Source organism: Centropristis striata, chromosome 3, assembly GCF_030273125.1.
Source record: "Centropristis striata isolate RG_2023a ecotype Rhode Island chromosome 3, C.striata_1.0, whole genome shotgun sequence".
NCBI classification, from domain to species: domain Eukaryota; kingdom Metazoa; phylum Chordata; class Actinopteri; order Perciformes; family Serranidae; genus Centropristis; species Centropristis striata.
Genome location: NC_081519.1, coordinates 25,785,123 through 25,809,047, shown reverse-complemented (window position 1 = coordinate 25,809,047; position 23,925 = coordinate 25,785,123). Strand labels below are relative to the sequence as shown.

The 23,925-nt window shown below is 39.7% G+C and overlaps 1 protein-coding gene, 1 long non-coding RNA gene and 1 pseudogene across 2 annotated transcripts; all 3 read left to right on the top strand.

Annotated features, from left to right (window-relative positions):
• The first annotated feature begins 6,954 nt into the window (after positions 1–6,954).
• Positions 6,955–11,744, top strand: LOC131968753 (uncharacterized). The gene is made up of 2 exons (XR_009394060.1): positions 6,955–6,998; positions 7,129–11,744. It is a non-coding gene; the product is annotated as an uncharacterized LOC131968753 (long non-coding RNA).
• Positions 11,745–17,506: 5,762 nt separating this feature from the next.
• On the top strand, positions 17,507–18,912 carry LOC131968579 (transcription factor HES-5-like; annotated as a pseudogene).
• A 2,719-nt stretch (positions 18,913–21,631) lies between these two features.
• LOC131968577 (transcription factor HES-5-like) lies at positions 21,632–23,280 on the top strand. The gene is made up of 2 exons (XM_059329521.1): positions 21,632–21,754; positions 21,867–23,280. The coding sequence occupies exons 1-2, from the start codon at positions 21,632–21,634 to the stop codon at positions 22,287–22,289; spliced, it is 546 nt and encodes a 181-aa protein (XP_059185504.1). The 3' UTR covers positions 22,290–23,280.
• Positions 23,281–23,925: the final 645 nt, after the last annotated feature.

Genomic DNA, 23,925 nt, shown 5'->3' with positions numbered 1-23,925 from the left:
TGAAAGGCACGCTGAGGAGAGATAGACGGATTGAGTGAGGAGGAGGAGGAGGAGGAGGAGGAGGAGACGATCTGCTGGAGGAAGCAGCAGCATCGTTGATTTTCACAGGAACCAAGGCAGCTGTCCTCTGTTGCCGTGACGATGGGCTGCTGGCTCTCTGGACCGTGGATGGGCGACCAAACGGTGAGCACCAATAAGCCTGAACCTAAATGCCATAAATGATGCTGTGCCTGTTTTATGACATCTCATTTGAAGAAGATGGAGCTGAGCTGTGGAAGGGGCGTTCAGCTTTCTGTGTGTATGTGTGTGTGTGTGCGTGTGAGTGTGTGTATGCAAAATCATTTCATGATTTCTGCAGAACTTTGTATTTGTGTGTGCGAATGTTTAACCTAATTTATATGTGTTTTAAACAATAATGTTATGTCTGATTTGGTTCATGTGGTTCATATTCGTCATCTCCATCTGCTGAAGGCTCACAGTCATTCTACTGCCATCCTCTGTATCCACACACACACAGGTGCCATTTTGTGCTTCTCAGCTCATGCTATGTGCGCGTGTGTGTGTCTGGTTGAATGTAGCGGAGGGTGACTCATGGTTGTGATGTGCTGGAGTTAACAATACTGTTCATGCGTCTAATTCGATGGCTGCTGAGCTGCATGTGTGTGTGTGTGTGTGTGTGTGTGTGTGCGTGTATGTGAAGCAGGATGAGGCTGATGCTGGCTTGTAGGTGTTAACCCTTTAGTGGAAACATGGACACCATGTTCACATTCGTCATACTTTATTTAAATTGTTCATAAATGGTTTGTTTCTCGTACTGGAATAAATCCACCATCTGTCTGCAGGCAGAGCTGTGTTTTGTGACCCAGTTGCATAATGTCGACTAATTCAGAGTTTTTTGTCTGTAGCGTGTACACACTGGAAAAATAAAAAGAATAGACGTGCAGATAAAATGGCAGCATGCAGGAAAAAGATTTGATTGGAGTATTGTTGACACTGTTTTACCACAATGCCTGGCTGGATTAACACATTCCTCTAGTGATTCAACCTGTCACTCCCATAAAGTTGTTGATTTGTTAGAGACGGATTGTAAAAGGGGTTGCACGGCAGACGCTGAGATATGGTGACTTTTAGTCCTTTGCGCGGGTCAAACTCCCACAACACCAGATACTACATTTCCCAAAATGCAACTGGATAGTGTCTTGGGAGTAGACCCTCCCTGCCTGGTAAACAGTCTCATCTTTAAAACTCCACACCTTCAGATTATAACACAGGATTTCTACATTTTTATACATTTGTAGTCCTCAAGCCCAAGCGAAGATAACCCTGATGACATCACTATGACATCAACAAGGTTATTGACAAAGGTGCTCCAGAGAAGACATTTTGGTTTTACAGGAGGAGGAGGACCGGTTGTGCTACTAAGCGTGACCAGTAAAGGGATGTCCAGTGTAAAATAGGTGGAGTGCAGGTTTAACAACACTCTCTGGAGGTCATCCTGGATTCAGTGAATGAATGTAGGTATCTTATATTAACCGGCTCCTGCGTACACTAAAGATTGCAGGATGCACCTCAAAATAAAAAAATACATATATTTCCTCTTATCCGTAGTGCTTTTTATCAGTCTGCAGTCATTGTAATGCCTGGTACAACTAAAGGTACATTTGTTTGGACAAATATAATGAAAACAACAAAAATAGCTAATACGGGTTTAATGTAAGAGCGGATATCTACATATTTAATAACAAAAATCATTATCAAGAAAACTATGGAAAATGGCTAGATATCAACTCTTAAATTAAACTCTTATGAGCTATTTTTGTTGTTTATTGTGAGTTGTCTCTGGAAGTTGTGAATCCACAGAGAACAGCCTGAGCAGTTTAGCCTCTTTAAGCTCATAGTTTTGGTCTAAAGACACATTTACCGTTTTGTTCAGTTTGCAGCACTAAACTAACCAGATGCAGCCCGAAGCCAACATTGGAAACTGTTCCACTGTTGCATGGAAATTACAGGCACTTTCAGAAAATACCTGGCAGGTGATTGGATTGATCCACCACTCGGGAGAAGAGCTAAAGCATTCATTGCCATTCTTTTCTTTTCTTACAATGAAGAAATACTCTCCAGCTCTGATGTAACTGATGCTTTTGCAGCATATATGCTAACCTTTTTAGGAGCCGTCGTTGCTTCTCACAGGACGATGATTGGTTAGAGCTGCTAGTCGTTCAAACACTAACGCATTACTTGAAGCCTGACATGATGTATTTGCAATTTCATAATCCTACGATTCTCACATGATATCACAATTCAGCTGGCTGCCTCGTAGGGTAAGCACACAGCAGTAGACACAAACATGACTTCCACAAGATGATAATCACGCTCTATGGCTGTAAGAGGAGGCATGTGTTTGCTAACATGAAATGTCTTCCCTTTTTCTCTCTGATTGTCTCAGGTTGGTGGGCGGAGTCTTGCAAACCTGAGCCAGCGGGATGCTCTTCGGATTCTGGCAGCCAGTCAGCGTCCAATCACCATGCAGATTAAGGGTCAGAGGGGGTGTGGCACAGAGGCAGACAGGGGGATGTGGGAGCCTCTCCCCCTCAACCTGCAGCACCTCAATCTGCCCCTCCCACTGATGGGGGCAGGGCTCAATGCCTCCAGCCCCTCCTACCAGGACAGGTAGACACACACACAGAAATACATTAGCCATGTTTCCACTAGGGGGAAAAATGGCCACCCGGAAAGTCTCTCAAAACACCCTCTCAAAAGTCTGCTAACTCTACGTGTCTCCATTTAAAGCTAGCCCCCAGAGGGATTTACAAGGCCCCGGAGGTGATGTATGGTTTTCGACCGTCGCATAATCGCTTAGCGACAGATTGTCTCCAGTCGCTTTCTTGAAAAAATAGTCGCTAAGTTGGCAACAGTGCTTCGCCGGCTTTAACAAATGCCGTGTGTTGTTGTTGCGTAGAGTACTACGTCACATCCCACTTATCGATCTATCCAATCAGTAACCAGGCTTTTTTCAGGCCCTGCTCTTTGACAGGGCCGAAAAAAGTCCAGACAAAAGTCTGCTCCGGACGGCTCGTATTCAAATTAGGGGCGTTTCGGCGAGTGAGACCCGCCTCATTCCGGGTATTGGGCGATAGTGGAAACAGCCCTAATGGTTACTGTTTAAAACTCTGTGGTCTTGAAACGATCTTTATTCTATATTCTTGTTGTCTGTCAGACATTATTACAGCCATCTGTCTCTGCCACAAGACCACTGTGAAGGAGGACGGTACAGCTACCTGTCCAACTCTCCACGGGACACTGTGGACATGGGCCACCAGGTAACACCAAAAACTACATACTCACGTTAAATTTAAATGTGAAAATGTATTTGTGTCAATCTGCAAAAAAAAATTATTGGATATCAGTGATTTACCCTGGCAGTTTAGTCAAGAATTGACAATGGATCATGAAATTAGTAAAAAAAAAACAAAAAAAAAACTAACAATGGAGCTTTGTGTTGTTTCTCATTTTCTTTCTTTCACACCATGGATGCCTCAGGACCCAGAACTCACAGGTCGTGGACCAAAGGGACAGAACTGCCTGATGGGATGTTGCAACGCGAACTTAGAAGAACCTAACGGCGGCCACAGTCAGGTAACCAAAAACTGTGCTGTGTACCTTTTAGCGAAGGTTGCATATCATCACTTTGTCATTTTGAGTAGAATGACTGAAACTGAGGGCAATTGTAATTGCTTTTAACCGCCCTATCTAAAGGAACAAATATCCCTAACAATGTTAATTGATATCAGTATCAACACATACATTTCTTAAGTCATTCAAAAAATCCTTTTTCAAAAGACTATTGCTACAACTTCACATTCATTCATTTCATATCCTGATATTAATCTTGTGATTCAGACTCAAATTCATCATGCGTAATGTGCAGAGGGTGTGGCAGTGCCTTCTGCCCATTCTTATGACGTTGTGTTGCACCCAGAGAGTTTCAGGAATTAGGATGGGATTGAAGAGGATTTTGATCTGTTTTTTGCAGAGCCTTTTGCATTGTTTTTCCCCTTGTTGTAAGTCTGATGAAAGGCTATCCACTGTTCTTAAAGATTTACATCTCCAGTGGTCTAAGGGCAGACTTTTAATTGTTGCCTTTTCACAAGACTTGTTGAAAAGAAAAGTACAGAATTTCAGCACCCTTATTCTAAGGAAATAACCGATCAAAGAAGATGTAAACAGACTATCACTATCACTATCACTCACTGCCTAACCTTCACTATTTGACAGTTTCTTACTGCTACAGACACATTTAGTCATCACTCAGAAGGCACTAGGGTCCCACACAGATAGAATATAGAAATATGCAGTTATTTATAGTGTTGACAAGCTGCAGTAGAGTATTGCTTGTATTTTTTTTCTCCTTGAGAGTCTGTGTGTCATCATGGAAAAATGTAGCAGGAAGTACCACAGAAGCCTTCTGAGTCAGATTTTGCCAACGAAATTGAAGCATTGAAACTGTGTACGATGCAGTTACAGAAATGTACAGATTAGTAGTTAAGATGAAAATGAAGGCAGTGTTCAGAGGTGGGTGTGGTCTGAGCAAGGATGCCAGGGCTCGGGGGTAGGAAGTAGGGAAGGGGCCACTTGACCTCCCAATTAATGCCCCTAGCCTGATTTGGCGTTTGATAATTTGACTCATTACAGTGATCTCATTACAACATGGTCCCTAGTTTGGTGTGTGAATCTTTGTAAATGACCTTGGGACTGAGGATGCCTTTTATTGCAGACGGATGATGAGGACTTCATGCTGGAGAAGCCAATGGGCTTCCTGCCACTCCATCATGAGCTGGACAGCGGTCTGGGCTGGACTGACGGTTCTCTCCACCAGGGGGACCTCTCGGGGATGGAGACCGAGGAGGGAGGCCTGGAGGAATGTCATTCACATGGTGCCCTCGCCCCAGGGGGTTGTGGGGGCTTTGGAGGCGGCTCTCCTTCCTCTGAGTCCTTTATTTCCTCAGAGCTTAGCGACTCTGGATTCTACAGTGTTAGCACCGGAGAGTTCAGGCACTTCCAGAGGCTGCTGGAGAAGCGAATGCGGTTATACAATGCCAGACTGCAACATCAGGGCGAACCCTGCGAGAGGCGGGAGCGGCGTGACAGCTGCCCCAAGAGCCACCGAGAGCTGCTGGAGGCCATCCCTGAGGCACTGACCATGCAGCCTCAGTGTCAGCACTTGCAGCTTGACGGCGCTGGGCCCATGATGGATGTCCCGCCCCGTGGACTGTTCAGGTAGAAGCTGGTAGAATAACTGCCTCTGCAAAATGACAGATTGTGTAAAAGATCAAATTTCATAGCAGCAGCATCTGAGGCTGGTTTCAAGTTCTGTGGTGTAAAGGCACAGTTTTAAATTTAGACTTGTCAAGTATCAGTTTATCAGATGCACTCAAATTAAAATAGACTCATTCAATGCCTAAAAAGTTAGCCAACCAACACCATGTTTCCATCAACATCTGTTGCCAATGGCAGACAGAAGAACATAAGGCTATGGTATATATTTATTCCCTTCTTTAAACTCTTCAGTTAACTAAGTAACAAATAACTAACAACGAATCAGTAATTTCATAGCTTTGTGCAACAGATGAACTTATATTGATATATAAAGTTAATATATTTTTTAGATTGAACTTTGTCTGACTTTCTGAATATCTATTCCTCAAATGCGTTGTTTGTTGACTTCACTGTTTGTACTTCCAGGGTTTCATCGGTCCAGTTCCACAAAGCTGACCGGCCCTGTCTCAACCGTCACAGCTCCAGCAGTGGAGCACTCTTCAACCCATCCCACGCCCATCCTGCAGGGTCACGAATGACTGCCCCGGTCCTCTCCACCTGCAGCACCCCCTCCAGCCACCGGAGACCACTAGTACCCATACAGCAGCACCACCAGGGCTCCAGTTCAGTGGGCTTGCTGAGGAGAAGCCGAACACTGCACCATCGCCCTCCTCCACAGGAGTACCGCCGCCGGGCCAGCCACCCAGCATCCCCCTCCTACTGCGCAGCAACCCTGCATCACTGTGGAGGTGTCCCACCACATAATGTCTTGCCACCAGACCTGCCAGAGGAAGTTGAGCTAGTGGGTGGAGTGATGGCTTCTCATCCAGCAGGCCTGGCCCTCTCATCACAGCAACACCCCACCGCTCTGGGGCATATCAGGAGTGCCAGCACCCATGAGCGATGCTACGACAACAACCCCAATGCCCAAATCGCTCACCATGACTGGTGGCACTCGCAAGAAAGAAGCATGATGTCTGAGCAACTGCTGACAGAAAGGGATAGAGAGATCGAGAGGGAGATGGAACAAAAAAGGCAAATGCAGGAGAAAGAGCTGGAGAGGGAGGCACAGATTCAAGAGGAGATGGAAAGGGAGAGACAGCAGGAGCTTGGGAGGACCCGAGCCAGAGAGCAGCAGCAGCTCCAGAGTTTGGTCCACCCTCCTCAGGCTGGAGATGTTAATGACACCTGGCCGAAACCAGCCACCCGTCAATCCCAGGTTGGCGGGGGTGGCAGAGGTCTTTACAGCACACTGGAGGGCCACACAGGGGCTTGCTCTGCTTCTGGATGGGATGCAAAGAAAGGACCCATGAATGCATCTTCAAGCCCAAATCCGAGTTGTGGTTTGCAGCCAAAACTTAATCCAAGCTCCAAACCCAACACAACCTCACGGATCTCCAGGAACCAGCTCCTGAGAGATCGGGCATCCCAGCTGGCAGATGAACGCAGTGGTATGAGCACAGATGAGGAGACCAATACTGACATGCTGATGGGCCGGTACTGGAGTCGAATGGAGAGAAAGGAACACTTCCTGTTGGCTCGTGAGCAGAAACAGCAGCAGCAGCTGCAGGCCAGAGGAGTGACTATACGAGACCCAATCAACAGGGGAGGAGTAATCGCTGGTGTGGGAGGAGGAGGAGGAGTCTCTATTGGAGATGGAGGTGTACTGGACAGCAGAGGAGGTGGAGCTTTTGCAGAAGGGAGGTGCAACACGGTCCTGGAGCTTAGTCAAAGGAAGCTGAGTCGTCTGAGGAACAGGAAGCTGTTGGATGACTGGACGACAGTAGAGGAGCTGCTGACTCATGGGACCAGGCTGGACAACCAGGAGGACTTGCTGTGTACCAGCTCCCTGCTGACGGTCACCACTGTCTAAATGCATGGGCACCACATCTAACTGTAACTCTGTGTGAGTGTGTGTGATGTTAAGCATACAATACGACATTTTAGAGAATCCTCTTGTTCTGTCTTTAACAAATTAAGATAAGAAAATGGATATCAGTTTCATCTTTGTGTGTCCAGTATTGAGTTAGGTCCAGGACGTCTTTCCCCAGCTAGGCAGAAATACTGGAATTAGGAAGAAACTGCTAGCTCAACTTAAACTCAACAACTTAAAACTCCAAAGCTATCTGATTTAAACAAACAGTTTCTACTTTTATAAATCTGTATCATTACATGGGTCTTCCAAACTCTGAGTGATGTAATATTAATTTGCTCACATCCATGCAGACCTGTTTGCCATCCACCCTGCTGTCTCTGTCCTTTTTGTAGTATTTTTGAGACTTTAATTATCCACATACAGTTAATCATTTCTATACTGAAGCACAAAGAAGAAACTGATAACAATCCTCTCATATGACTCTGAGAAAGACAGGGAACAAGAAGATTTACCGAAATGTCGGTCTGTTCCTTTAATGAATGTGTGCGAGAAAGGGAACTTCACCGTCATTGCTGTACATCACCTCAACTGATAGCTTTATGTGTGAGTGTGTCGCCACTGTACAGCACTTCGGACAAAATGTGTGTGTCAGTGCATGACGCTTGTAAAGACAAACAACTAAACAAGGTCAGATGAGCGTGTATGTTTGCATCATGTGTTTCATGCTACATCTTATGCTACATTTATCTCACAGAATCTTTAACAAAATTACAAAAAATGGGGTTCAGAATCAAATCCTCAAACAGACCATGAGATTTCGGGGAGCAATATTGTTCTGCGTGATGTACCTGGCTGTGCACTAACAATAAATCACACATGACTACTTTTACATCAGGGCCACAGAACACATCAACTGTAGCAATGCAGACATTGACAACTGAGATTTGATACCAAATCCTGAATGGTTTTTATAGAAACTCTGTTTACAATTAAAATATCAGTTGATGAGAGCTTTTGTAACTGAAATGAAAACGCGACCTGATTTATGGGGTTGTGAAACACTAGTGAAACCGTGTTGATCAGGGATGGGGAACAATGTGCCACATAAGGATTTTGAACACATTTTTAATCTGCAACATCAGCTGCTGGTATGCTTTGATTGGAGTTTATGTTGCGTCACATCGTATCATTGAGACGTTACTTAAAAAACTCATTCACACCAACTCTGAGTTGTAATTTCTTGTTGGAGGTATATGGAATTTCTGATTTTCTAGTAAAAGAACTGGAGAAAACAGTTGTAAAATGTTTGAAAAGTCACCACCACTTGCAATTACATCTAAAAAAAGGCACTATTAAAACAATCATGAAACTGATTCAAATATTTGAATAGGAGCACTGCACTTATGTGTAGCATATTAGCTAAATATAGTTCATATGGTAAAAATATTGATCTCCATTTATCTGGTGTGGCTACAATGTTAGCAACAGACTTGTTTCAATCAGCCCTTGGTTGTCACCGCCTCCATTGTTTCCAGTGTAAACATGATTAGAGCTGTGTCGCCGAGGTGGGCGGCAGTAGGATGTTGCTTTTGTGAATCTCTACGGTTATTTGCGATGATGACTGAACTTTTTTTAATGTGCTGCTGCAGCTTGCTGTAAGACAATGGCCGACACAGATACCACACCAATTAAAACAATACATAATACATCTGGTTTTTGTTTTTGGGCCTGAGTACCATGAATGATACAACTATCAGCAAACATAACAATGAAAAACAACTAATTTGAAAAGAAAGCATGAAAAACGTGCAAAGTGACAATATCAATTAGTGCATTTAGGTGCTGACGTGGCCTATATGCATTATAAGATCTTTAGCTTTTCATGGCACATGGCTCCCTGTCCCTGCTGTCGTCTTTACTGTTGGCAGGATGTTTACAGATCTACCTACCAAGGTACCAGCTTATGCATGTTTACTGAAATCAACAGTGATGCGTTGACTGTGTGGAGACAATTTCAAAGATGTGAAGATACACCTTAAGTCAACTTTACATTTAGTTGTCCAGACTGTTGCAGCGTCTGTACAGTCAGGACAGACAGAGCTCAAGTCAGTGCTGACATTCCACTAAAAGCAGGTACAGTGTGAGTAAATCTGAAATCTACTGATTCCAGGTCTGCAGTTCGGGAAAATGTGCAATAATACCTCAAGCTACTTTTAATATGACAATGACAGTGTTATGTGCGCTTCCTGTCTGGTGTCCATCGAATGCAGTAACTCGTTTTAAATCAAACTGATGCACAAACGTAAAGAGACACCACAAGTGCACAGCAATCCTAGAATCTAAAATGGCAAGAGCAACGGCTATGTAGATACAGTAATTACATTATTTCTTTACATTGTTTTCCATGAGAGGGACCTAAGAAAACAACTTTTTGCACATCATTTTTTATACGAAAAGTTCTCCCTACCTTTCTGTACCAGGGACTGAGGCCAGTGGAACGACTGTAGATAGAACGACAGTGTATGTTGATGTTTTCTTTATAAACTATCATAGTGATTTATGGAGGAAAAAAATAAGTTTATTGTCATTGTGTTGGACATATTTCAATATTTTTCTTGTGATGGTTACAAAACCAATGTGAACAGTTACTATGATCTTTAAAATTTACTTAATTTACTCAAAAGCTGGTATAACTTTGATTTACCATTTTCAAAGAGTGAACACAAAATGTGAATATTATTGTCTCTTTAAATGGCTAAATTGAATTTTACTGTTGTTTTGTGTCATTATGACATGTACATATTGATTTTGTCAGAAGGTGCAGATGAGGTTGGAGTTAGTAACCGGACATGCTGATGCCATCAGACGCCTCCAGTGATTTATCATGTGATTCTGTAGGTTTATAGCTGTGTTATGGAGGCTGTACATACAGCACAGAGATTTACATTGTAGTATTAGTACGTTTAACACTCATAATATTGTCAAAATTCATGGAAAGTGGTTCAGTTTGTTCTGAATGTTAAATGTGGCATCCATGAATTATGAGTAGGATCACCGACACTGTAATACTTAAAGAACACAACATTTTAGATACATCTTTTTGTTCTCTGTCTTCTCCAGAGTCACATGATTCAGATAGATATCCATTTCATCACTGTGTGTCCAGTACAAAAATTGCTCTGTAATGTGTCAAAAGACGGAAACATCCAACAACTGAGGATAAAAACGTTTGATCTTATTCATTTAACATGTATATTTTAGAAATATAGTAATGACAAGTTGTGGTTTTACAGGATGTGCTTAGTTTAGTTGGCAACAACAGGGGAAGTGCTAGCCTATTCCCATCAAAAACCGTACAATGCCAGCAGTGCTTTAACCTACATGCTTATGTCAGCATGCTAACATGCTAAAAAGAACAATTATAACATGCTGATGTTTAGCAGCTAGTGGTTACTTAATTTACCATGCTAACATTTGTTTAATTAAACATCAAGTACAGCTGATGGGAATTTAATTCATTTTGGAGGTATGTAGTCCTAAACAAAGAAACTTATCATATTAAATTTTGATTAATTCTGAAGATGGTGCTCCATGAAAAGTCAGTGTATCTGGAAAAATATTACAATCAATACTGAGGGCGCCATGACTGTTTGAACCAAATTTCATGGAAATCTGTTTGTTAGTCCAATAGTTGTGAATATTTTTCAGTCAGGACCAGTCATAGTGGATCTAGAGCCATGCTGTTAGTGCTGCTGAAAACTTTCTAAAAACTCCTAAGCTCTCTAATTTACCTGTTGGTTCCTGTAAGCTAAGTAGCTAGTCATCAATCCAACAACTGCTAAAATAATTGCTACACTTCTGCTTCTCTTGCAGAAGAAAAAATGCACCTTAAGTTGTGTCCTTAAAATGTGGCTTAGGCCAAAGTAACTGTTTTTTTTTTTTAAATCAGACAGCTTCAGAAGATTTTTCTCTTTCAGTTGAGCTTGGTAAGCAGTTTCCATTTGCTTCCAGTCTTTGTGATAAGCCAACACAGCCTGGGCCTATTTCTGTACTGGACACATAGAGGAATCTAATATCCATCCTCTCATCTGACTTTGGAGAAGACAAAGAATAAGACAATTTGCAGAGATGTCGAACTGTTTGTTTAAAACACTTTAAACACTTAGACTTGGAGAGAAAATACTTGGAATCTGTTTGTTTCCATGTTTTCCCTATGTTTCGACTGTGACTCAAACAGTCTGAATAATGGATGACGAAGAAAGAATTTTCCCTTCCCACCCGCCCACCCTTCACTCTCTTTGCTTACGTTACACAAGGACACTGAGAGCTGAAAATAGCGCTGCTGTCCTCATGTGATGTGAAATTAAAAGCACACTGGAGCGGAGACACTTGCTGCTGGGGAACTCAACACTTGTTTTACTCCATCTGACAATCCCTCCATCCAGCCTGCAACACCACCTCCATCTGTCTGTGCAAGGGTACGTTTCACAACAGCAAGCTTTTTGGAATATGATGATGTACATGTGATTGTAATAAAGAGATTTTAATTAGCTATGACATGGTGGATCTGTGTTTTCATTGATAAGTTAAAACATTGCCAATATTTGGGACTGAAACTTAAATTAATCTATTTGAAGTAATTCATAACTTGTTTGAGTTGTTGAATTCATGTATTGCTGTAATAAATGTTAAACATTGAGGCTCAAAAGCAGCCCTTAAATATCCAATCTAAATACGTGGGGAACGTCATGTGTGTGGACCTCGGTCTACTTGGAGGATATCTTCTTGAAGTGTCTGCTGTCAAAAATATTCTTATTATTAATGTACAGCACAGGAACAGATTACTTAACAGTTCCTTGTTAAGTTATTGGCCATGACCCCTGATGAGTTCTTCATACAGCATATATTAACATACACATTCAATTAATGTTGGGCCAGTCATTAATTAAACATTGAATAAATAAGTCATGGACCTTTTTATCAGGTGTTGCAGAGGCTTATCCGCTGGTGTTTTTTTAGTTACATGTAGTCCAGTATTACATCGGTAATGTGGACCCTACAGGATATAAGTACATCTTGCACTTTGACTTCATAAAGAGTCTATGGTTCACTGCACATGGGCGGATATTAATGTCTTCTTTTAATATGACCACTGAGCATATGCCAGTGCAGCATTACTTTTTCTTTTACCCGCCACTGTGTGTGGCTATAAACTGTAAGAAACTACAGTCAGACCAAGACCCACACTTTAATTTTGAGATGTGGGACTATAAACAGGTGCGATGAAGCCAACAGAGAGATCAGATCAGATTCTCGCTACAGAGACCTCACAGGGATCCGGATATGGCTCCTACAAATACTGCAGCAATGACTTCTCTCCTCTAAGCTCCACAGTCCAGACCAGCATCACCACAGACAAGAGTCTAGTCAACAGCGCCCCCTGGAGGCCGTGGTAGACACCTACAGACCGGAGTTACTGCCAGACAAACTGAGAACATCATATTGGTCAAAGATTACTGGAACTGAATTCTTCTGAATTCTGAAATTGAATGAATGTTCTTCTGTTTGTACAGAAGGAGTTTTGGTTTGTTTGTTTGTTTTCTCTTCTCAAGATGACATTTCCTGAGGGAATGACAATGGGAAATGACAGCAACAATATATTTTAGGTTACGAAAGAGAACATCTTGCCATGCATGTTGCTTGAAACAAATCTGATTGCATCTGAAATTATCATTATTATACCATGTGTTACCTTCTGTTTGATTGATTTTGCAGGCCTATTGCACCTCTGTTTGTGTTTCAATGACAAAACCTTTGATGATTCAGGATTTTTGTGCCATTGCTAGTTCAAGGTGTTGAAATGTGAAACATTTAAAGTTAACTACTTTACAAGAAACCACACATTTCAGGTGGTGTGTGATAGTAATGTGATACATAATGAGATACATTACATGTACTGTAATGTATTGATCCTAAAGTGAAAGCAGAGCGAGGACAGAGTGTGGGAAACGAGAGGAAAGTCACTCACAGAGCCCCAGTGGGACAATAGATCGTGACCTCTGTCCTAAAGAGACAGAGGTTAGGAGGGAATATGATGATATTATTATATTTGTGGGTAATGTTTAACATTATCCACAAATGTTTTAGTAAAAAAATGTTATCAAAATGTTGAGCTCTACCCTAAAAATACAATAAAAGAAACTAGAAAATTTCCCCAGGGGAAATTCTGAAAGGGCCACGGGGGCTACTGCCAGTGTGTGTACACTATGATGAGATTCTTCAGAGATTTCAAACTATGCCCTTTAACCTCAAAATGTGTGTGTGTGTGTGTAGGTGTAATTAAAATCACATAAAGTTACCTGTGTGTGTGTGTGTGTGTGTGTGTGTGTGTGTGTGTGTGCGTGTGTGTAATTAAAATCACATAAAGTTACCTGTGTGTGTGTGTGTGTATGTGTGTGTGTGTGTGTAATTAAAATCACATAAAGTTACCTGTGTGTGCGTGTATGAAGCATGTGTATGCATGTGTGTGTGAGGAGTGTACGCACTTTAGTGCATGTGTGTGTGTGTGTGTGTATCTGTAACTGTAATCACATCAAAGGCAATCAGATCAAAGCAATCAACATAATTAACTGCAGCTGTTAATGTTCCGAAAGAGTGACAGCAGAGGTGGACAGACTCAAATTTCTGGCCTTGAACAGAAAGCATTTTTGGTAAAATCATAATACCTATCATTGATCCGACTTCACTTTGAGCGTCCCGAGTTCTTCCTGAACATCTACATATGATTTTTTTTGAAGAAAAATTAAAAAATAGCTTTGTTAGAGCGATCTAAAAAAACTGTTCCATCTTACTTTTTTCAAAATCTCCCTGCGTTTTCAATATGGGACCCAATGAGGCTGTTGGTGGTCACTCACTCACTTTAAGCTGATTACCCAAAACTGATCTGTTGTTAGATCAAAATGTTTATAATTTTATTCTTAAAAGTTTGCTTCTAGTCACAATTTTCTTGTGATACTTTTATTCCTCACTGCAAGTCATGTGTTTGTACTATGTAGTGTATGGAGATATTATCTCTTGATACGTATTTATGATTTTGAATTTATCAACAATCTTGATTGTCCACTTTATGGACATTTTCAAATTTTCTCACTTTATGTGATTTAAAAAAAATATCTGTTTTAAGATCAATATGTTTCTCCTTTTACCGTAAAAGGTTTGTTTATTGTCACACTGTCACAGTTTTCCAGTGGCAATTTAACACTGAATGTAGTGGTGATTAAAAATCAAGGTGACACTTTCCACTATTTCTTTTGTTCATTAAGTGGAGGTGTTTTGAATCCATTTGTAAAAAAAATATTTTTTTAAAACCTTGAATACTGTGTTTTTAAATAATGTAAATAATTTGTCTTTTATAAATACAGTTGTTCCTTTACTCTCTGTGAGTACAGTGTGTCTTGTAGAAATTTAGCTGTTGTGATGTATCATCACCTCTAGATGGAGCTGTCATACTTCATTTGGCTGATTGTGCCTTTTGAATAAACAAAGTGCCTACTGAAAATGTTGTTTTCATGATGTTGTTTTTTATGTGAGATTAATTGCAAGAGGCATGCTTGTTCTTTGTGATTCTCCAACTCCACAATTTTAAGGACAGCTAGATTCATTTTTAAGCATTTTTTCAGTACTGAAAGCTATGTCATTATTAGTCTATCAATTCTTTATCATTAAGGACCAGCAGATCATTGATTTTATGTCCTGACAAGACCTGTTCACATTTTATTTAAAAAAACAAAACAAAAAAAAACAAACAGGCATGTTATAAAGTGTGCAATAACCTCCATATTCTTCTACAATGATTCACACTAACATCATATGGTCAAATATATGATTTGGTTGATCCTGCTTTTGATCGAGTTTCAATTCAGAATTGAAACTGTGATGCCCCAAATTGTTTCTGCCTTTAATTAGAAAATCAATATAAAATTTACTACAGACAGCAATTGTTTATTCGTAACATACCTTTTCAGTTGTACACTCAGCAAAGGAATGGGGCACAAAAATATTTTTAATGAAGAGGGTTTTTTCAATGTTACCTCACACGACATAAACGGAGGAAGTCAAGTCATCCAACGGCATCCAATGACATTTTTCCAGCACTATTACTTTTGATATAATTGTCAGTTTCAGGTGTCTTCATGGTAATAAACATTTAAGGGTCTAACAAAAAAAGTACCGCCGTAAAGAGGTCAGACATTGTATCTAATGAGAAGCATAATAAGGCACACTTCTATTGTTCCTCCAGTGAAATCAGTGAAAGGACAGAGTGTGGGAAACCAGAGGAAACTCACTCACAGAGCCCTGTGGGACAATAGATCAGACCTTTGCCCTGAAGAGACAGATTAAAAGAGACACTGGGTTCCACAAACAGAAACTTGCTTTAAATCATAAAATCATGTTCACTTATTTTCTTAACCCATAAAAACCCATGTTGACACCTGCGTAACAAACACTTCAAATCTTCTAGAATCTCACATATTCAGCTTTATACTTCACATTAAATCATTAAATCCCTAAGCGACGCATACTCAACACCCTGGTGTGGTGGTTAAGTGACTTTGACAAGAAGGGACTTCTCCAAAATGTGGCTGTGACTGGAAACAGAAATGTAAAGTTTAAACACATTTAACAATTCTAATCCGTTAATAGGGAACTGAACAAATTAAAGTCACAATTTTGATATATGTTATGGAAATGCAAACAAAAAGGAAAATGGTTGTTTGTTTTTATTTATTTGTGATTTATTCTTATTTTCTTACTTAAAAACAAATCTGAAAAATAATTTATTGTTAAACAGTACTATTAATGTCAAAATTCTGATAAATGTTGTGGTGATGCAAAGGAAAAGGCAAATCTGTGTTTGTGTAAGCAGAAAATGTGTCTAGTTTTTTTTGGTGGTTTTTCCACATTACTCCCATTTCTTAAGAAATACATTTTGAAATTTGAATGGTTTTCACTTTAAAAAGAAAAGAAAAAAAAGAAAACAATGGCCTCAGTGTGCGAAAAGATCCTAATCATCAATGATCTTATATATTTTGATATAAATTGTCTGATTTATGTTTCATCTGATTAGACCTACGTTAATGCTTTATAAATAAGCATACCTTTCTGAGTGTGGGGAAACTCAAGAGATCAGAGTTTAGCATGATTATGATCCTTCACCCCACCAGCAGCAGATTATTCTCCAAAGGGATTTGGCACACTTCAGGAAACAGCTGCCTCAATGTCTAACCCTCATCGAGTGCTGAAATCTTGATCCAGGTGCTGAAAAACAAGCACAATTACAGTTGGACAATCAAAACTGACAACATGGATTGGAAGCCGACAAAACAGTTTGTAGAATTAACTGAAATTACCTATTTTTATAAAATTTGAAATCACAATTTCAAATTTAAAACTCTTGTCAGAGCCAGCCAATGGTGTTGTTTCCCTCCAGATGGTTGGTGATGTCAGGCTCTGTTTCTACTACAACACACGTCCAGCATCAATCAGAAAAGCTCCATTCAAAGTCCTTTTGTTGTTCATTGACCACAGCATTCAAGGAGTCAGTGTGGGAAACTGAGACCAACTTTCTACCCACACTGACTACAAGACACAAGTCAGGACATGTTGAAACATCTGCACAGAGAGTTTTCCTTTTTTTTTCTCTCCCAAAAACGATTCAAATACATCATGGCATCAAAGATTTTTTGATAAATGAAAGGAATAATATTTTAGATAATTGTTGTTGTTCTTGTTGTTGTTTTTACTGAAACCAAAGTATATTAAAATTATATCTTAATTATGTTTATGACAAAATTAAGGGTAAGTGACATGAGTGTACTGCCCCTTCCTGGGTTTTTTAATTGAACAATCAAAGCATTTATAATGATTTCCACTGATTATGTTACATGTTACTTATGCTATACTTTTTAACTATAGGTGCAATTATTGTTAGTGTCTCACATGTGTGATATGATAATGAGCATGTGCTCAGTCAAAGTCATTGATCCCAGCATCAGGCAGCAGATCTGCTCTCTCTACAGGGTCACCACTTTCCCAGATTCACACAGAGCTCTGTGAGTCTGTCTCCATCACCCCCCCCAGTCCTCCACCTGTTCCCCTGAGATCTAACCATTGTCCCCCAGGCAATAACAACAGAAAGTGTGCTGCATCCACTATTGTGACGCAAAGCTGTCTGATTGGCTGAGACTGTGAGAAACTACAACTAGACCAAGACCCACACATTGATATGGAGATGTGGGACTATAAATAGGAGGGATGGAGCCAGCAGAGATCAGATTCTCTCTACAGAGACCTCTAGAGCACACAGATCCAGACATGACTCCTACAACCACTGCAGCAATGACCAACTCTCAGGAGCATCTCACTCTGACCCACAAGGTAAATTCAACATTCAAGAAGTTTTAAATATTGCCAATGATGAGTTGTCATTTTTCATGCTAACACTTTGCTCCAGAATAAGTTTATTAATGACTTTATTCTTCTTTCTGCAGCTCAGAAAACCTCTGGTGGAGAAGTTACGCAGAGAGTGAATCAACAGCAGCATTGAGCAGCTCAAGTCTCTCCTGGGTCCAGAGTTCCTCAAACAGCAGCCAGACTCTAAGCTGGAGAAAGCAGACATCCTGGAGATGACAGTTTGTGTCCTGAGACGACTGCAGCAGCAGAATCAAGCTGTGGACTCAGCAGCTGTCAATCAGGGCTACTCCAGGTGTGTCCAAGAGGTGACACACTTCCTGTCCAAAGAGCAGATGAAGACACAGTCCCAGAGAAGACTGCTGAACCACTTCAACAAGCTGCAGTCTTCCTCTGATAACAACCTGAGAGAGGCTGACTTCTCTCCTCTGAGCTCCACAGTCCAGACCAGCATCACCACAGACAAGAGTCCAGTCAACAGTGCCGCCTGGAGGCCGTGGTAGACACCTACAGACTGGAGTTACTGCCAGACAAACTGAGACCACCATATTGGTCAAAGATTACTGGAACTGAATTATACTGAATTCTTTGAAATTTCATGAACTTCTTCTTCTGTTTGTACAGAAGGTTTTATTTTGTATTTTGATTTTTCTTTGTGCAAGATGACATTTCCTGAGGAAATGACAGCAACAATATCTTTCAATTCAAGAAAGAGAACATCTTGTCATGCATGTTGCATGAAACAAATCTGATTGCATCTGCAATTATTATTATTATACCTCACTGTACTTCATGTATTGGTATATAATGCTATGGTAACTGTTGTTATCTTCTGAATGTTATTGATCATGTTGATCAGAAACTTACTTTCACTGCTATTTATATGGCAATATTGTCATAATTGACACTGTGATTATTCAAAACTGATCTTTTATTAGATCCAGATGTTTATTATTTACCCTAAGGTTTGCTTAATGTCACAATTCTCCTGTGATACTTTTATGGCTCACTGCACATCATGAAGATGTGCATGAAGATATTTGTACTTGATAGGTACTGATGACTTTGAATTCATCAAAAGTCTTTATTGTTCTTTGGTAAGGACATTTTGTCATAGTGGAGATCCCTCCCATTATGTGATTATTGAAAAATGGTCAGTTTTAAGATCAATTTGTTTCTTCTTTTACTGTAAAAGATTTGATTAATGTTGTAATATTTACAACTAGAAATTAATTTAGCAGATATTATGAACAATGTGATCTGTTATGAGATTGTTATTCTATATTTGTTCATTATTTGCAAATTTAAACCATTTGGGAAAGAAATTTCAAAGTACAGTGAGAACTATGTCCTCAAATATTATGATACGTTTGTCTTTTATAAAGACAGTTGTTCCTTTACTCTCTGTGAGTACAGTGTGTCTTGTAGAGATCTACAAGTTGTTGTTGTGATGTATCATCACCTCTAGCTGAAACTTTCATACTTTGTGGCTCTTTGTGCCTCGTTGAATAAACAAACAATGCAACTTGAAATCTTTGTGTTCTCGTTTGATAATTGATTCATTTGAACTTCATTGACAGAGTTCTCCATCATTGCTACTACCTTTGATTGACAAATCATGATTAAAAACCTACATTGCCAAACTAAGCATCGGAATGTGGTTCAATTAAGAGTTTTTCTTGAAGAGGGAGGTTGACTTAACATGGGTAACATGTTAAGTCACTTTATTATAATTGGTTTGTCAGTATCAAACAAAATCAGTTTGTCAGTATCAAACAAAATCAGAAAATGTAAATGTAAAAGAAAAAAAGTGCTACAAGATTATTTTATTGGATAAGGTTTAAGTTATCCATCTTGACTTTTAAGAGGTCAGATATTGAAACTAATGAGAAGCATCATAAAGCACACTTCTATTGTTCCTCCAGTGGAAGGACAGAGTGTGGGAAACCAGAGGAAACTCACTCACAGAGCCCTGTGGGACAATAGATCAGACCTTTGGCCTGAAGGGACAGAGACTAAAAGAGACTCTGGCTCCAAAAAATGGAAACTTCCAAATTTGTCCTAAATCAAAGAATCAATTTGTATTATTTTCCCTTCACCAATTTTAGATACATTTATTGGAATTCCCTAAAGTCTAGGCTCTGAAAAGTTACTCAAACGTTTTCTGCGAAAGTATGTTTTGGAAATGTATTGTTGTCTAGAATTCATAATGTGTGATACTGGCTTCACTTGATGTCATGAATACTTCAGGATTAAAATCACAATTGTGTTTTATCACAAAAAATAAGACACTATAAAAAAGATCAGTTTTTAGTATAAATGGCACAAAGGTCAGTGTTTTTCTGCAACCGCCAAATATAACATGCTGATCTCAGTGTATATTTACATGTTGTTTTGGGGGGGATTTTTTTTAAAGATTTGAATAATATTGATGATTTCCTTTCTGTGCTGGTCTCTATGACTTCCCCCCCAAAAAATCATGAAAAACATCAAAAGGTCCATCCAGGTTTTGGCACTTGCACAGTTCCTATGCAACAAAGATGTGAAAAAAAAAACTTGCAGAAGATTTGAAGTCTCATTTAAGCCCTTTCTTTTTTTTAAATTGTTGGCCTAAAACTTTGCTGATTGCCATGGCCATAACCAGGGCCATTTAAAGATGTTCTTCTAAAATATTTGTATTTTTCTATATGTGTTCAGATTTATTATCATCTTATTTACTGTTTCTGTTATAACTTGTCTTATTTATGATTGATATAATTATTTTAATGTTTCATCTGTAAATTAGTTTTGACTCATTAATGGAGAGAGTGATGGAAAACCCCAGAATTTAAGAGTTTAGCATGAATGATTATGATCCTCCACCCCACCAGCAGCAGATTATTAACCAAAGGTATTTGGCACACTTCAGGAAACAGCTGCCTCAATGTCCCACCCTCATCTAGATCTAAATCCTTAATCTAAATGCTGATACAACAGCACAATTGCGACTGGATAGTCAAAATGAATGAAAGTTGACAATATACATTTGTAAAATATTTTTATGACCCTTTAGGATAAAAAAGTCTTCATGATTTCAAACATTAAAAACCATCAGAGCCAGCCAATGGTGTTGTTTCCCTCCAGATGGTTGGTGATGTCAGGCTCTGTTTCTACCACAACACACGTCCAGCATCAGTCACAAAAGCTCCATTCAAAGTCCTTTTGTTGTTCATTGACCACCGCATTCAAGGAGTCAGTGTGGGAAACTGAGACCAACTTTCTACCCACACTGACTACAAGACACAAGTCAGGACATGTTGAAACATCTGCACAGAGATATGTTCTTGTACTTAAATTGTTGTTTTATTTTCCAAATGATTTATAAACATATAATGGGCACTTTAGTGTTTTTAATACCTGACTGGAATTATTTTCTAAAATATAACCATTTAATTCTTAAAAAACAAAAGAAAAAAAAGAAATGCATATGAATGTAAATTACAACTGAATTATACAGAGAAAATTAAACATGAATGGCATTAATGGAATATGCTTGTTTTATTTGTTTATGTAACAATCAAAGCACTTAAAGAAAAAAAGATTATTTTTCCATTGACTACTTAACTTTGTGACATAAGTTAGGCAGTACTTTTTTCCTCAAGATTCAATCCTCCACATGTGTGATGTGATGATGAGCGTGTGCTCAGTCAAAGTCATTGATCCCAGCATCAGGCAGCAGATCTGCTCTCTCTACAGGGTCACCACTTTCCCAGATTCACACAGAGCTCTGTGAGTCTGTCTCCATCACCCCCCCAGTCCTCCACCTGTTCCCCTGAGATCTAACCATTGTCCCCCAGGCATTAACAGCAGAAAGTGTGCTGCATCCACTATTGTGACGCAAAGCTCTCTGATTGGCTGAGACTGTGAGAAACTACGACTCGACCAAGACCCACACATTGATATGGAGATGTGGGACTATAAATAGGAGGGATGGAGCCAGCAGAGATCAGATTCTCTCTACAGAGACCTCTACAGCACACAGATCCAGACATGGCTCCTACAACCACTGCAGCAATGACCAACTCTCAGGAGCATCTCACTCTGACCCACAAGGTAAATTCAACATTCAAGAAGTTTAACTATTGTCAATCATATGTTGTAATTTTTCACGTTAACACTTTGCTCCAGAATAAGTTTATTAATGACTTTATTCGTCTTTCTGCAGCTCAGAAAACCTCTGGTGGAGAAGTTACGCAGAGAGCGAATCAACAGCAGCATTGAGCAGCTCAAGTCTCTCCTGGGTCCAGAGTTCCTCAAACAGCAGCCAGACTCCAAGCTGGAGAAAGCAGACATCCTGGAGATGACAGTTTGTGTCCTGAGACGACTGCAGCAGCAGAATCAAGCTGTGGACTCAGCAGCTGTCAATCAGGGCTACTCGAGGTGTGTTCAAGAGGTGACACACTTCCTGTCCAAAGAGCAGATGAAGACACAATCCCAGAGAAGACTGCTGAACCACTTCAACAAGCTGCAGTCTTCCTCTGATAACAACCTGAGAGAGGCTGACTTCTCTCCTCTGAGCTCCACAGTCCAGACCAGCATCACCACAGACAAGAGTCCAGTCAACAGCGCCGCCTGGAGGCCGTGGTAGACACCTACAGACTGGAGTTACTACCAGACAAACTGAGAACACCATATTGGTCAAAGATTACTGGAACTGAATTATACTGAATTCTTTGAAATTTCATGAACTTCTTCTTCTGTTTGTACAGAAGGTTTTATTTTGTATTTTGATTTTTCTTTGTGCAAGATGACATTTCCTGAGGAAATGACAGCAACGATATCTTTCAATTTAAGAAAGAGAACATCTTGTCATGCATGTTGCATGAAACAAATCTGATATATAATGCTATGGTAACTGTTGTTATCTTCTGAATGTTATTCATCATGTTGATCAGAAACTTACTTTCACTGCTATTTCTAAGTCGATATTGCCATAATGGACTTTATCTCACTTTAATCTTTGTGATTACTCAAAACTAATCTGTTCTTAGATCCCGATGTTTATACTTTGTTTCTAAAGGTTTGCTTAATGTCACAATTCTCCTGTGATACTTTTATGGCTCACTGCACATCATGAAGATGTGCATGGGGATATTTGTTACCTCTTGATAGGTACTGATGACTCTGAATTCATCAAAAGTCTTTATTGTTCTTTGTTAAGGACATTTTGTCATAGTGGAGTTTCCTCCCATTATGTGGTTATTGAAAAATGGACAGTTTTAAGATCAATATGTTTCTCCTTTTACTGTAAAAGGTTTGATTTTTGGTGTAATATTTACAACTATTAATTTATTAGATATTATGAACAATGTGATCTGTTGTAAGATCACTATCCTGTAATTTGTTCATAATGTGCAAATATTTTAATCCATTTGTGAAAGAAATCTCAAAGTTCAGTGAGAATTGTGTCCTCAAATATTATAATATGTTTGTCTTTTATAAAGACAGTTGTTCCTTTACTCTCTGTGAGTACAGTGTGTCTTGTAGAGATCTACAAGTTGTTGTTGTGATGTGTCATCACCTCTAGCTGAAACTTTCATACTTTGTGGCTCATTGTGCCTTGTTGAATAAACAAACAATGCATCTTGAAATCTTTGTGTTCTCGTTTGATAGTTATGGACAAATCATGATTCAAAACCTACATTGCCAAACTAAGCATCGGAATGTGGTTCAATTAACATTTTTTTCTTGAAGAGAGATTGACCATGTTAAGTCACTTTATTATACTATGTTTATCAAGTCATCAAACAAAGTGAGAAAATATTAAAACAAAAAGCACTGCACCATTATTTTCATATGTACGTAAGTTTCAGGTGATTTAATGGATAAGGTTTAAGTTAACCATCTTCACTTTTGAGAGGTCAGATATTGTTACTAATGAGAAGCATCATAAAGCACACTTCTATTGTTCCTCCATTGGAATGACAGAGTGTGGGAAACCAGAGGAAACTCACTCACAGAGCCCTGTGGGACAATAGATCAGACCTTTGGCCTGAAGGGACAGAGACTAAAAGAGACTCTGGCTCCAAAAACTGGAACCTGCTTCAAGAAATTCCTTTGGTTGTAATTGCTGCTCTGATATAAATCAGCAACAACAGCTCATTCACAGTATTGTCAAAGCATCTGCTGTAATAAGAGACAAAATGTGCTTGAAGAATGTTTCTGTCAGTCACATTGTGTGAGTTGACTTAAGGAGTTACTGCTGTAAATGCTGGAAGAATTCA

Coding starts and splice junctions, on each gene's coding strand:
- LOC131968577 (XM_059329521.1), top strand. CDS start 21,632: ATGGAGCCAGCAGAGATCAGATTCTCTCTACAGAGACCTCTACAGCAC. Junction 21,755..21,866: donor ATCTCACTCTGACCCACAAG/GTAAATTCAACA, acceptor GTCTTTCTGCAG/CTCAGAAAACCTCTGGTGGA.